At 46.1% G+C, this 12,453-nt stretch overlaps 2 protein-coding genes and 5 non-coding genes across 7 annotated transcripts in view; all 7 read right to left on the bottom strand.

Annotated features, from left to right (window-relative positions):
• Nucleotides 1-132: 132 nt before the first annotated feature.
• RPL7A (ribosomal protein L7a) lies at nt 133-5,950 on the bottom strand. The gene is made up of 8 exons (XM_024212327.2): nt 5,894-5,950; nt 4,800-4,920; nt 3,950-4,099; nt 2,747-2,887; nt 2,265-2,344; nt 1,583-1,713; nt 909-978; nt 133-294 (listed from the first exon to the last, which is right to left on the bottom strand). The coding sequence occupies exons 1-8, from the start codon at nt 5,894-5,896 to the stop codon at nt 190-192; spliced, it is 801 nt and encodes a 266-aa protein (XP_024068095.1). The 5' UTR covers nt 5,897-5,950; the 3' UTR covers nt 133-189.
• LOC112115295 lies at nt 1,051-1,125 on the bottom strand. Its single transcript, XR_002908808.1, has one exon. It is a non-coding gene; the product is annotated as a small nucleolar RNA SNORD36 (small nucleolar RNA).
• On the bottom strand, nt 1,811-1,889 carry LOC112115293. The gene has a single exon (XR_002908806.1). It is a non-coding gene; the product is annotated as a small nucleolar RNA SNORD36 (small nucleolar RNA).
• LOC112115294 lies at nt 2,528-2,605 on the bottom strand. Its single transcript, XR_002908807.2, has one exon. It is a non-coding gene; the product is annotated as a small nucleolar RNA SNORD36 (small nucleolar RNA).
• LOC112115298 lies at nt 2,962-3,034 on the bottom strand. Its single transcript, XR_002908810.1, has one exon. It is a non-coding gene; the product is annotated as a small nucleolar RNA SNORD24 (small nucleolar RNA).
• On the bottom strand, nt 4,171-4,245 carry LOC112115297. The gene has a single exon (XR_002908809.1). It is a non-coding gene; the product is annotated as a small nucleolar RNA SNORD24 (small nucleolar RNA).
• Nucleotides 5,951-8,478: 2,528 nt separating the features above from the next.
• Nucleotides 8,479-12,453, bottom strand: part of SURF6 (surfeit 6) — a 10,794-nt gene continuing 6,819 nt past the window's right edge. The window contains exons 2-4 of the mRNA XM_026657358.1: nt 12,209-12,451; nt 9,980-10,065; nt 8,479-9,260 (exon numbers count right to left, since the gene is read on the bottom strand). Of these exons, the coding sequence (XP_026513143.1) occupies nt 8,583-9,260; nt 9,980-10,065; nt 12,209-12,451 (1,007 nt within the window). The 3' untranslated portion in view covers nt 8,479-8,582. The remainder of the gene's footprint in view (nt 9,261-9,979; nt 10,066-12,208; nt 12,452-12,453) is intronic.

Below are 12,453 nucleotides of genomic sequence, written 5' to 3'. Positions count from 1 at the left end.
CCCTCCCATCATTAGGGGACTGATGAACACTCAAAATGGCTATTCAGTTCTTGTCTTAAGTAAATGCTAAGACTACTCAAGTGCTTTAATACTAGCTTCTTTCTGAAGCCCATCCCAGAGCAGACACCATGCTGAAACACGGTTTTAGATTTTATTTTTTATGTACAGAAAAATGCAAGTCCAGTACACTTAGCCCAGCTTGGTGGCTAGTTCTTTAGCCTTGGCTTTCTCAAGCTTGGCAATGCGAGCCACTGATTTTGGCCCCAACACGTTACCACCCCAGTGACGACGGATCTGGAGGAAAAAAAGATTCAGAAAAATAGGTTAGGCACCCTTTCCCAGTAAGTCCAGCATAAGTGATTAGAATGATCAGTTAACCCTTTATCCCCCAGCATGGAACTTTAGTAGTTCAGTTCCTGCATGAATTTATGGCAGTCAGAAATCACTGACTTCAGGTTCCAGATGTTTATTTGGCAACTACATCACATCTCCCCCACATGATGGATTTACTAAGCAGATTGTGAAAATCATTAAGACTGAGAAAAGAATGGGATAGAAAGACTTCATTTCAGGGTTTGAGTTCATATTAATTATGTACATATTTTCAATGAAAAGAAACACTTGACTAACAGTGAAATATGATATGAACTGGTATCCTGGGAGCTGTAATTTTAACTCCAGAAGTCCTGGTTCTGGAAGGCAGACTGCGAAGTTCCTATGCAAAGGACCAAAACGTTCTGTATGCAGAGGTTTGGACCTGTCAGACAGCTTTGGTTTATTTCTAGCTACTTGCATCTAAATCTGCACAGTTTTCAGCTTCTGTCCAGTAAAAATTTTTCAATGAATCTGGAAGTGTATGGGCTCAAGACAGATGTTGACAAAAGGGCCAGTGGCACTGAAATTCTTACCTCATCATATCTGTCATTGTAGTTGGTCTTGACAGCCTCAACCAACTTGGCTAGGGCTCCTTTATCCTCACTGTGATGAGATGCTAGTGTTAGTTCCTTTGGAACACCAACAGAAATAATAGCAGCATTTTCTGAGGAACCTTTTGTCTCAGGGTTAAAAAGCTCTTAATGCCACATGATTTTTCAGGTGAAGAAATTCTATACACATCATTGGCAAAAGGTCCACCTCTACTATTAAAACTACCATTTAGCATTGCCTCTCCATGCAACAGACTGACAATACTTTACAACTATTCCCCCTCCCTGACAGGGAATCAGAGCCCAGGCTCCAGCCTGAGCCCAGATGTCTACAATGCAATTCTAAAACCCCACAGTCCAAGCCTGAAGCAACTGTCCTGGACCACCACAGCCACAGGTCTTATTGCTGTGTAGACATATCCAGAGTTACACCTGTATTAGCAGTAGTTTTTAATCAAGCCCCATACATTGTTCAGTTTGTTTTTTTAAGTCTGTAGGTACTTAATCTTCCAAGGAAAAACCCCACACCAGATTTCTATTCTAGACTATCTTCCCCTCCCACCCCCCAATCTTTAACTATGGGGATTAGCTGTACGCTCTCTGCTTCTGAACTGATCAAATTTAGATTCTTAGAAAGAATGAGAAGAAACACTTACGGGTTAACCTGTGTGAAGGCAACACTTGTGCAGGTCTTTCTGTGGACCAGCCGCCCCAGTCTGGCCTTGCCCTTGATGATACAGTACGGAACTCCCATTTTGCGGCACAAGGCAGGCAGGAAGACCACCAACTAGAAAGAGATTAAGGATGTGTAGAGTCAGACCCCCAAGAATGAAGACTACGTCTTGGCTTTGCAACATGCAAAGAATAAAGTGTGGGCTTTGGCAATTGCTCAGGGTTAAAAAGCTCGTGTAGTTTACTCTTCATGGTTGAGTTTCAGGTGAAGAAATTCATACATCATTGCAATGGCCAAGCCTCACTATGTAAAAGCCAGGAACTTTAGCACTAGGACTATTCAGTACAATTCGGTTTATTGTATGTATGTTCTGTACAACATGTAAAATAAGAACAGTAACAATTTATCTCAGATTCTTTCACGGTTAGTTTTACTACTTCATGCTGTTTTCTATAATGAACAATGTCTTAACATGCCTTCGCCTGAGCTAGACTCCAAACCTAGCATAATGCCAGTTATGGATTTACCCTTTCCTAGCTCAATGCAGTTAGAGAGCTATGTTACTGAACTACTGCTCCAGACACCCCTACAAGTCCATATAATAGAGGGATCTGACCAGACCATTATTTTAGAACAGAGTACCTAGAAAAGAACAAGCCACTTACCTCAATGGGGTCCACATCATGGGCAATCACTACCAGCTGAGCTTTCTTGTTCTCTACTAGGGTAGTGACAGTGTTGACACCTGTAAAGAAAGTCAATACAGTAAGGTCTTTGGTGTGGCCAAGTTTTTGAAAAAGCCAACAGAAGGCCTTTGAGCATTACATGGCTTGCCTATAGATCCACGATTCAAGGGACAGTACCGTGTGGCCACCAGCTCTTACTGATCAAGGTTTGCAAGTGAGGAATATTATATGGACAATCTGCTATAGCTCAGGGTTAAAAAGCTCGTTTTGTTTGCTCTTCAGTTTGCATTTCAGGTGAAGAAATTCATACATCATTGCAATAGCTTGTCCAAGTCATTGATCGACGTGGAGAAGGAAGAAGACAGAAGAAAGCGAAGTAGCCTACTCTTTTCAGTTGTTCAATGAGGCCTTGTCTCTCTAGACCCCCAAGGCAAGTTCACAACACAAATGTAGAAAGTTACCAGCTCTGAGGACAGGTGGTCTCTTAGTAGGAGCATCCCCCTTTCCTGCAGCTTTCTGCTCAGCACGAGCCAGCAGCCTCTGTTTCTTCTCTTGCTTGGTCTCAGGTCTGTATTTGTGAGCCAGTTTCAGAAGCTGAGTAGCTGAAAGATAATCCAGATTCCATTAGTTGCCTTAAAGACAGGTTATTCTCCTCCCCCCAAAAAAGATACTTTTGTGCATCAGCGATCTTGGTGGTGAGTAGTCATCATTAATGCTCAGATAGCAAATATTAATCATCATCATTTGCACAATCAGTGTTAACTTATTCTTACACTATGCAGCTCCAGTGCCAATTTTAAGCTTTTCGTTTGCATGTCACAAGTTAGATCTCTTCCTGGCACTCCTGCTTCATTCATACCAACATAGATCTCTGCTCATAGTATCAACCAACTAAACCCCTCTTTCTACAGGATCTATGGTTAAAGTGTGGGGCAACTTATCCCTTGTTGTCCCTCTCCTTGTAATAGAGCAGCACATTTTGTATCAGCCTCCCAGATAATGCATCCGAAGAAGTGGGTCGTAGCCCACGAAAGCTTATGCTCTAATAAATTTGTTAGTCTCTAAGGTGCCACAAGTACTCCTGTTCTTTTTCCAGATAACTAGTTACTCTGTATTACTTAGGCTGAAAATTCTTCTACAGTTATTGTCCTTTTACAAACCATTTCCTTGTGTTGGGAGTTGCATCTTTCTGACCCTCCTGCCCCAATTTTCCCCTTATTCTAGCTCAGCATATCTCACTGCTGTTGCCGCCACAAGCCTGCATCCCCAATCCAACTCTACCCAAGAGACTGCCTATTTACAGTGATGTACCTGGGCCCCGTGCTTTCCATGTACACTTAAGGTACATACTAAGGTCCAAATTCAAGATCAGAGCTCTTGTATCTTTGGGAGAACATGAAGGAGAGTGGGAATGATCCAAGATTTCCCCAGACAGATGGTGAAGCTTTAGCCTGACAGTGCACAAGTGTGTTCAGATAGCTCTTGAATGGAACTACAAATTCCTCCTCCCCCACACTGATCAGTATTAGAACCTGCACAAAAACACACTTGCAAATTGAACTAACTCAACATGTAGATTTTTACACGTTAAGTCAATATTTTGTTTTCTCAGCCCCTCATTATAGGCAACTAGAGCCAAGAAAGTTTTTTGGATCTGATCTTACCTGTTTGGCGGTCCAAAGCCTGGGTGAACTGGTTAATTGCAGGGGGCACCTTCAAACGTTTGTAAAGAATGGCTCTCTGGCGCTGGAGTCTGATGTAGCGGGGCCATTTCACAAAACGTGTTAGATCACGCTTGGGCTGGATATCCTGTCCTGAAACACAGACCACAATTCAGATGCTCCAAAGTCACGTGAGCTTGTCCAATATAGAACACAGATAGGAGTGCATCAGCGATCTTGGTGGATATACATGTCAGCACTATCACTCAGATAGCAAATATTCTTTTGCATCATCTGCACACAGTATGAAAAGCTGCTGTTCAACTAATTTAGCAAACAATATGCAGGGGGGAAGAGGGGTGTGTGTCTGGTCTCTGTTAAAACCAGAATTTGAGAATGTTTTCTACCACCATACTCAATCCCTGCTCTCCGTCCCCACCACCCCTAAACCCAAGATTTCTGTCCATAGCCTATTAGAAATGGCATTTCTATGAAAGGAGCCCATTTACACCACAATTAGATACTCATCTTATTTCAGACAGCCATAATATATCCCTATCACAAGATTAACATTGCTAATTGTTTAACAATGCTTTACTACCAAAACATAAGATATATCTAAATTATATTTTCATTTAGCAATAAGCCTAAACAGAGTTGTGAACTTCACTATCAGTTGCAGGGGTAGAGGAAGTCCACACTACAACTTAAATCAAATATGTTACAAAAATGTTGGTTATGCCTAACACAAACTTAGTCATGTGCCAAAACAAATACCATTACCTATTCAGAGTATTATCTCTTGACCAGCAGCTGAAACAGCCCAAAGCACCCCAAATGCCCATTTACTCACCAATGCCAAAGTTCTTGGGCCTCTTCTCAAAGAGAGGATTTACAACCTTCTTGGCCTCCTGCTTCTTGACTACAGCAGGGGCAGGTGCCACCTTCTTGCCCTTAGCCTTCTTTCCTTTCGGCTGCAAATGAAAGAAATGCTAAATTCCCTCCATTCAAGCAATGCCTGCTTGGAGAGGCTTATATCTTTGTTAAGGTGGAGCATATTAGTGTGCAGGTCTAGACCCTGTTCTTGCAGGGGGTAGCCATGATGCCTCAACTCCCTCATCTTGATTTTTAAGGCTCTTTTTAAAGAGCCTCTCTTAAGTCATTTTGCTTGTGCGATCGATGAGCCATTTTTATCTCACTCAAATGCCCTTAATCACAGAGAAACTCTGCCCAGTGCAGAGCAATGCCTCCTCCAACTGGTGTTGTAGCCACTTTGTGATGGGAGCAAGAGCCCCCTCTGCCCCCAACGGTAGAGGCAAACTGGCTCCTCACACCCTCCTGCAGTACTGAAAACAGGAGTGACTGACTGCTCTGTGAGGAGACTATTCACCAGGCAGACCCAGGGCGCTGGTCCCAATCTCCTGGGTCTGCCGCATTTCAGCCGCTTCACACCAGAGGATGTGAAGGCCCATTGCTAGTTGGGGGCGGCTTTAGCCTCAGCCCGAGGAGAAGAGACTCGGCCAAGTTTCACTCCCTTCAAGCCAACCCCCCCCCGGGCCCGGGGCCTCCGCTGCAAGTGCGAGGCCTGGCCCCCACCGTCCCCCACCTCCCCCCGCCCCCGGCCTGCCCTTGTCCCGGGACCCCCAACCCATCTCTGGGAAGGGCCCTCGGCCGGGAGAACAGGCGCCCGCTACCCCCGATACGCGGCTCCTCACGGGCTAAGCTCAGCCCCCGGGGCCCTGCTGCAGCCGGCGCCGCAGGCCGGTGAGGCTGAGGCCCAGGCCGGCCCCGACTCCCGCAGACCGCGAAAGAGCCCGGCCTGGTCCCTCCGGGGGCCGCGCGTCTGCCCCGCCCGGCAGCGCCCGGCTACGGCCCCGGTTAAGGGGCGGATGGCGGCGGATTCAACCTCCCCCGAACCCGGGCCCAGCAGCAGCAGCCGCCACTCACCATCTTGGATTGAGGGGGAAAAAGAGAGAGCGGGGCATGCTGGGTAATGTATGTATGGGGCTGGAAATCCCGCGAGAGCGAGGTAACCCTCGACACAGGGGAGAAGCAAGCGAGCTGGGGAGGATTTAAAGGGGCCGTGGTCTATTTCTTCTTAAAGGGGAAGTTGCCACTATTACCCTCCCCTGACCCCTAGCCGAGGGGGTGGTGAAGCTGAAAAGAACAAAGGACGGAGCTTGTGGACGCAGAGACTGGACTCGGGAGATGGTCTTGTGGTGACCCCTTTAACATCTGGCTCCTAAGTACTCGGTGCCCCTAATGTGCCTGCAACACACCATGCATTCACACACCAAATTGCTCCCAGGAGCACGTAGGTGATCATGCCCTTTGGAGCAAACCTGCTCTGAGGTTTAATGAATGCTGTGTAGATGTCTATCCAGCAATAAAGTTCAGAGTTATCTATGTTACTACCAAATCACAGGCACTCAGTTTAAGGCGCTCCCACTAACTGGAAACACCACACACCATTTCTCAGAGCATGCTGTGTTTGCAGCATATGCAGGGAAGCCGGAAACAATATTGTGCCTATACCCAATACACTCAGGGAGCAATGGGGGGGGGGGGGATCTACACATGGACTATCTCCAGATTGTTTAGGGGGCAGCATGTATGTAGCCCATGGGGCTAGCCTGCTAGATTATATGTTTTTCTTTATTGGTTTGATTATATTGTTTTATGTTTTTGTACTGAGTAATTTCAGTAAACATCACTTCATTATATTTGGCTGTAATGCAAAGAACCTACAGGCCTGTACCCTGTATGATTAGCTAGAGCAAGTTAGCAGAAGTATCTGTAACCTTTGGCATAGATAAATGGCCTACCAGTTACCCCTTTCAACTTTGGCGAACTGAATGTGTTTACCAGAATTCTGGAACATGCCAGTAACCTCCAGGTACGCTGCAAGAACATGGAATTAACAGCTCAGGCCAAAGGTAACACGATTTGTTACAATATTCTCAAAACTGTGAATACCCTAAGATTTATCTGGGTGAGGAAATAAGATTTGAGCATGGTTGGGTAATGATATGAATATTCAGGATAGTGCCAGGACGCTATAGGAAGGGAAACCACCATGTGGGGGTTAGATCTTTTTCCTTGTCTTTGGCCTTGAGGCCTCTTTTGTTTGGGGTTTCAGCTCAGCTTTTGCAATATAGCTCAGCTACTTAACCCCTGACCCTGATCTCCACCATCTTTGGATTGAGGAACCCGGACCATTGAACTTATCAGGCAGTCCAGAGATGAGGCTGATCCTTTGTCTCCCACTCCCAGGTCCCCAAGGAAGGATGTGAGTATGCTAGTTTAAGTAGGTTGGTAAAGGGATGATACCACAAGGGTCTACAGAACTGTACTAGTGCTTTGTGGCTCGATGGTTTGGGGCATTGATAATTCCTTTATTTTAATAAAATCTCTAAAGCCTGGCTTTGTCCTCAGTGTGAATGTCTTTGCCACACACCCCAAGGGGCCAGACAAAGTATTGAACTCTCTACATTCTCTAATTCTGTAGCCTGGTTTTGCGACAAGAACCTAAGTATCTTCTAGTCAGATCATTGGCGAGCCTATAATAATAAATCAGCCCATAAAAATCAGGTTAACAGGTGGACTCCCCAAACTTGGCCATTTGATGCATCATGGAAGTTCCACTCATTTTGTTTAAGGAAAATATATTTGCACTAGTACAAAAGAAAACAGAACTAGGTCTCTGCATTGCCATATGGAAAACCTGTGCTCCAGCTCTGGTATCTGTGGTCAGAGAGTGGCTACCAGGGAGCATTCTGCAGCTCTTTAAGAGCATGGCGCTATACACAGCTCTTTCCTTCCTTGCCATTGAGTTCACAATTTGCAACAGCCCCTTTTGGCACTGAAGAGGTAAGGCGGAATCAAAAATGAATTTCAACCTAAGCTCAGAACTGGAAACAGGGGAGGGGGTGTGCGTGGAGACCTGCAGCTGATGAATAAAGCTAGAAAGACCCGGTTGGGTGTGGAAGGCATCTTCTTAGCATATGTGCAACGTGCCTCAGCTGACAGGTGACGGGATTCATCACTGAACTCGGTGTGCTGGTCGGATCATTAGCTTCCCCAGGCCGCATACTGACAGGAGTGCTACGTGAACGATGATCCATGCCCCCCATGGAAGGCATTAAGGGGGCTGAGCCAAACCTCAGAAGCCTGTATCAGATTCTATGCAATTTTAGATGCGCTAACATGCTACAGACTAAATGATAATGAACGAGAGATGCTGCAGATTTCCCCCTACAGGGATAAATAGTTGCAATCAGAGAGAAATGAGGGCTAGTCAGCCGATACCTAGAATATAAATGTTCCACTCTGGGTATCATGAAGTTAGAAAAAGTAGAGCCCCCCTCTTCCAAACTTAACATTAAGCAGCCAAGTAAACAGCTTGATTTTCAGAGGCACAACCAACCAACCCCAGGCCCAATGTTCAGCACCCCTGAAAAAATCAGGCTGCATTATAAGTGCCTAAACATGGGTTTGGGTGGCTACGGGATAAATGGCACCAGGCGCAGGTATCAGAGCAGTTTTGTAAAACAGTTTATTAAGAGATGCCACAACAAGCCCCGTAAGTGCAGGCTGAGAGTCCATTTCCATGCCACCAACACTGGCAGCCCTAGTCTCATTTCACACCAGCTTTCTCCAAGTCCTCTGGCAGGATGCGGCCCTTTTTCCGGGCCTTGTCCTTCCTGCGCTCCACCTTGGCCACCTTCTTCTTCTGGATGTTCTTACGCCGCTTGTCCTGCCGCTGCTGCATCTTCTCTACCACATTCTCTGTCCTCTTCTCCCACTGCTTCTGGCGCTGGGCCTTGAGCTTCTCCTTGCGCTTCAGGGCAGCCTTCAGACGTTCCTCGTCATCGCGGATCTTGACGCCTTCTGCCTTGTAAAGGACGTTGGTCCATTTCATTTTATTTTCCAGCTCCTGGGCTTTCTTTTGGTCCTTGTCCTTCAGCTCCTCCAGTTTGCTCTTCCGGGCTTCCAGCCTGCTCAGCAGCTGCTTGTAGTTCTTGCCAGTCAGAGGGGTAAGGTTACCCTTCACTCTCTTCCTCTTCTCTCTCTTCTTCTCTGTCTTGCTCAGCTCCTCCTCCTCACAGACTTTGACCTGGTTGAAGATGATCCCAACCTTGCTCTCCTCCTTCGCTTGCTGCGGCTCCACAGCTGCAGCTGCCTCCTGGGCTCCCTTCTTCTCCATTTTCTCCTTCATCTTCAGCTCCTTTTTTCGGCGCCTCTTTCTCTCCTTCTCATACTTCCTTCGGCGCCTCTTCTCCAGCACAGCTGGTGATAGCTCTTTAGTGCCACCCTAAAGGAAAGGCCAGAAGAGGAAGAGAGGCTGTAAAGGGGTTGTACAGAATTTAGATATTACAGCTGAGATGACCACAACTCCCTTGATTTACATTTCCCATAAGTGCCTTAAACATTTACCATCTATCACAGGACCATCTAAGGTTAGAAGTTATGGGCCTGACTTTCAGAGGTGCTGAGCACCCAGAACTCCAACTGTACATCCCAAATCTCAGCCTTCTGGGAGTCTCCTAACCTTCATTCTGCATACATTTGTGAACGAGCTTCTCCCTTACTGTACCTGGCCTCAGACTATGTGGAGTCCACAGACCTTGGGGTTTCCTCAGCCCTTGATTCTGGAGCTGTTTCACCTCTCATGAGATTCCCCCACCACAGTGCTCCTTCTCTGGTCGGGTGGATGTACTCCTCCAAGACTGGCCTGTATGAACTGGTTATTAAAGAGGTCTATCTAGTTTCTCTAGTCACTCTGGGCCATACACCACCCTCAACTCATGCACAAAACCCTGAATGACATCGATAGGAGTGTCCCCCAGGAGACAGCCCCAAACACATCACCTTCAATGAGAATGAATTCCCTTCACAGGTCACTTAGCGAGCTCTGGATATTGCAGGTTGGCCACCCAGTCCGTCTCCCAGCAACAAGCTGCACTGTGGGGTGAGGACGGGGGGGACGACAATGACCAACCAACCTATCCAATGAATGGCTAATGCCCTTACCTGACCAGAGACTTCTTGTATCTTCTCATGTAACCTCTGACGCAAGATATTCACGGCAGAAAATGAACCCGGATCACTTTTTCCACCTGGTAAAAAAAGTGGGAGAATGAAGTAACTCACTTAGAATAAGGCACTAGCCACATAGGAAAGATCTTTGACAGTTTCCAGTGGGACCCACGAAGGAAATGCAAGACACACTTTCCTCAGAAAATTGCATGGTGTCAAGTATCAGGGAGTAGCCGTGTTAGTCTGTATCCACAAAAACAACGAGTCCGGTGGCACCTTAAAGACTAAACAGATTTATTTGGGCATAAGCTTTCGTGGGTAAAAAAAACCACTTCTTCAGATGCAACCTTATGCCCAAAAGCTTATGCCTAAATAAATCTGTTAGTCTTTAAGGTGCCACCGGATTCCTTGTTGTTTCCTCAGAAAGGAACATTTCTTTGGAATTGCCTCCCCTCCATCTCTAACACTACTCAAGGTGGTTGAACCCAGAAGAACGTTTTAGCACCATCCGGCAGCTGGTCAGTTTCTCTCTCATGCATTTAGTGCAGCTCTGAACCATCACACTTGCAAACACTACTGGGGAACGTCTAAATCCAGACAAAAGCCTTTTCATTGAAGAGTGAAAGGGGGCGGGGGGAATCATGAAGACTCTCCTCTCTATTCATATGAAACGCGCTCTTTCAAACACAGGCCTGCTTTACACCTAAAAATTAGATTGACCTAGCTACATTGCTCAAATTTTACACTAACCCTCATTGTGGATGCAGCTAGGTCAACAAAAGAATTCTATTGATCTAGCCACCACCTCTCGGAGAGGTGGATTAGCTACATCATCTACACTACAGCTTCACAGTGGCACAGTTGCGGCACCATAGCTGTGCAGCTGTAGCGCAGACATACCCAAACTCCTCAATACATTAGGGCAGCATTTCAAACTGCGGTTCAGGAAGTTGCCTCTTTAACATTGGTGAAGCATCTGCAGAGTGACGTGGGGAGATCAGAGCAGCAAGGGCTGTAAGCAGCTTGGGGAGATTCCAGGGGGTGCCTGTAAATGAGAAGATATACTCCCAGGCAGTGGAAACAAAGAACCAAGCAACACAGCGATCAAATTCAAGTGAGTTTATTTTCAGCCTCTCTCCTTAGCAACGTGTGAAGAAAAAAAAAAATCACTTTTTCAGGTGACCAAGCACTCTAGTTGCTGCAGAGCAGGCGGGGCACTGGCAGGGGTGTCAGCCACACGACAATCTCTAGTTGATGAAGTGACCCACAATATGAAGAGTTTGAGAAGCGGTGATTTAAGGGATTTATGTTTCCAGAGAACCCACTACTAACCACCTTGTGGCTCTGGATCTCACACACACACACTTCACTTCGAACATTTAATGAGAAAAATATTGTATATGCCGCTGAAGGATTTCTAAGGGTTTTGCAAACTAAATATATTCAGTGTACCAGGGAAAGGCAGCTACCACTGGGTTGGAGAGCATCAACTATACTACACACTACAAAGGACTCCAGAAAAGGAAAATTTAAGCTAAATATCTGCTCCATGCAGAAAGAACTTTGTTGGGTTTTTTTAATCTCTTTCTTCCAGAAGATCCCCAAACACAGAACTCAAAATGACATAGCTGGGAAGGACAAGGGCTGAGTTCTACCCCATTAAGATCTAAACCATGGCTCCAGGGAATCTAGTTATTCCACAGTAGTGGTTTAGTCCATTAAACCATCCTGCTGTACAACACACGATCCACATTTCATTTCTCCCAATTGAGACAGTGAAAAATCAGTTACTCAGTTTCCATTTTGTCTAGAGTCCTACACGTGCTGTGGCAGTGTTTATTAGTTTAAGAACAACTGTTTGCATTGGAATTTAGATTTTTACAAATTCATGGAAATATTTCTGTCAATTATAGGATTTACAAAAAGCTTCTACAAAATTAGATTAGATCTGAACTGACAGAGTCTCTTTTCCCCCCTGCAGTTACAGACAGCTCTCCTTTGCACATCTCCAGTAAGTATACCCAGCTGCAACATTACAACTTGCTTGTCTTGAACCTCACACCCAGTTTGCAGTCTGATCTGAGCAAAGGATAAACTCAATACTCGTGTATGGAGACTCGGAACAGTCTTCCCAGTCCCAGTTTGTTGGCGTGGGGAAGGAAGAAAGACAAGGCTCAGCTCAGCCAGATTTAGCCTGTGAATTGGCCATCCAAACCCTCTCACCTGTAGTTCCGTTCTCACTTTTGCTCACTGCTGTTCCAGTTGGAGCAGCTCTGCTCCCATTGGGCGCTGTCTGTTCGGCTGGAGTAGGTGTGTTAAGATTAGGTCCTGCCTGCTTAGCTGGAGCAGATTTGCTGGGATTGGGTCCTGCCTGCTTAGCTGGAGGGGCATCTGCCTTCTCCGCTTGCTTTCTAGGTTTCTTTCTCTTCTTTTTCTTCGGCTGGCTGCTAGCATCTCCAGACCCAGCT

The sequence above is a fragment of the Terrapene carolina genome, unplaced genomic scaffold (assembly GCF_002925995.2).
Source record: "Terrapene carolina triunguis isolate 2854851 unplaced genomic scaffold, T_m_triunguis-2.0 Scaffold238, whole genome shotgun sequence".
Classification (NCBI taxonomy): domain Eukaryota; kingdom Metazoa; phylum Chordata; order Testudines; family Emydidae; genus Terrapene; species Terrapene triunguis.
The sequence above is the reverse complement of the archived record's forward strand: the minus strand, read 5'-3'. Positions and strand labels throughout refer to the sequence as shown.

Bases quoted from the DNA above. Each gene is read 5' to 3' on its own strand.
- RPL7A (XM_024212327.2), bottom strand. The intron at 2,888-3,949 runs GTAAGATCAGAT...ATTATCTTTCAG, and splicing joins GGCTTTGGACCGCCAAACAG to CTACTCAGCTTCTGAAACTG. The intron at 979-1,582 runs GTAAGTGTTTCT...ATCTCATCACAG, and splicing joins GCCTTCACACAGGTTAACCC to TGAGGATAAAGGAGCCCTAG.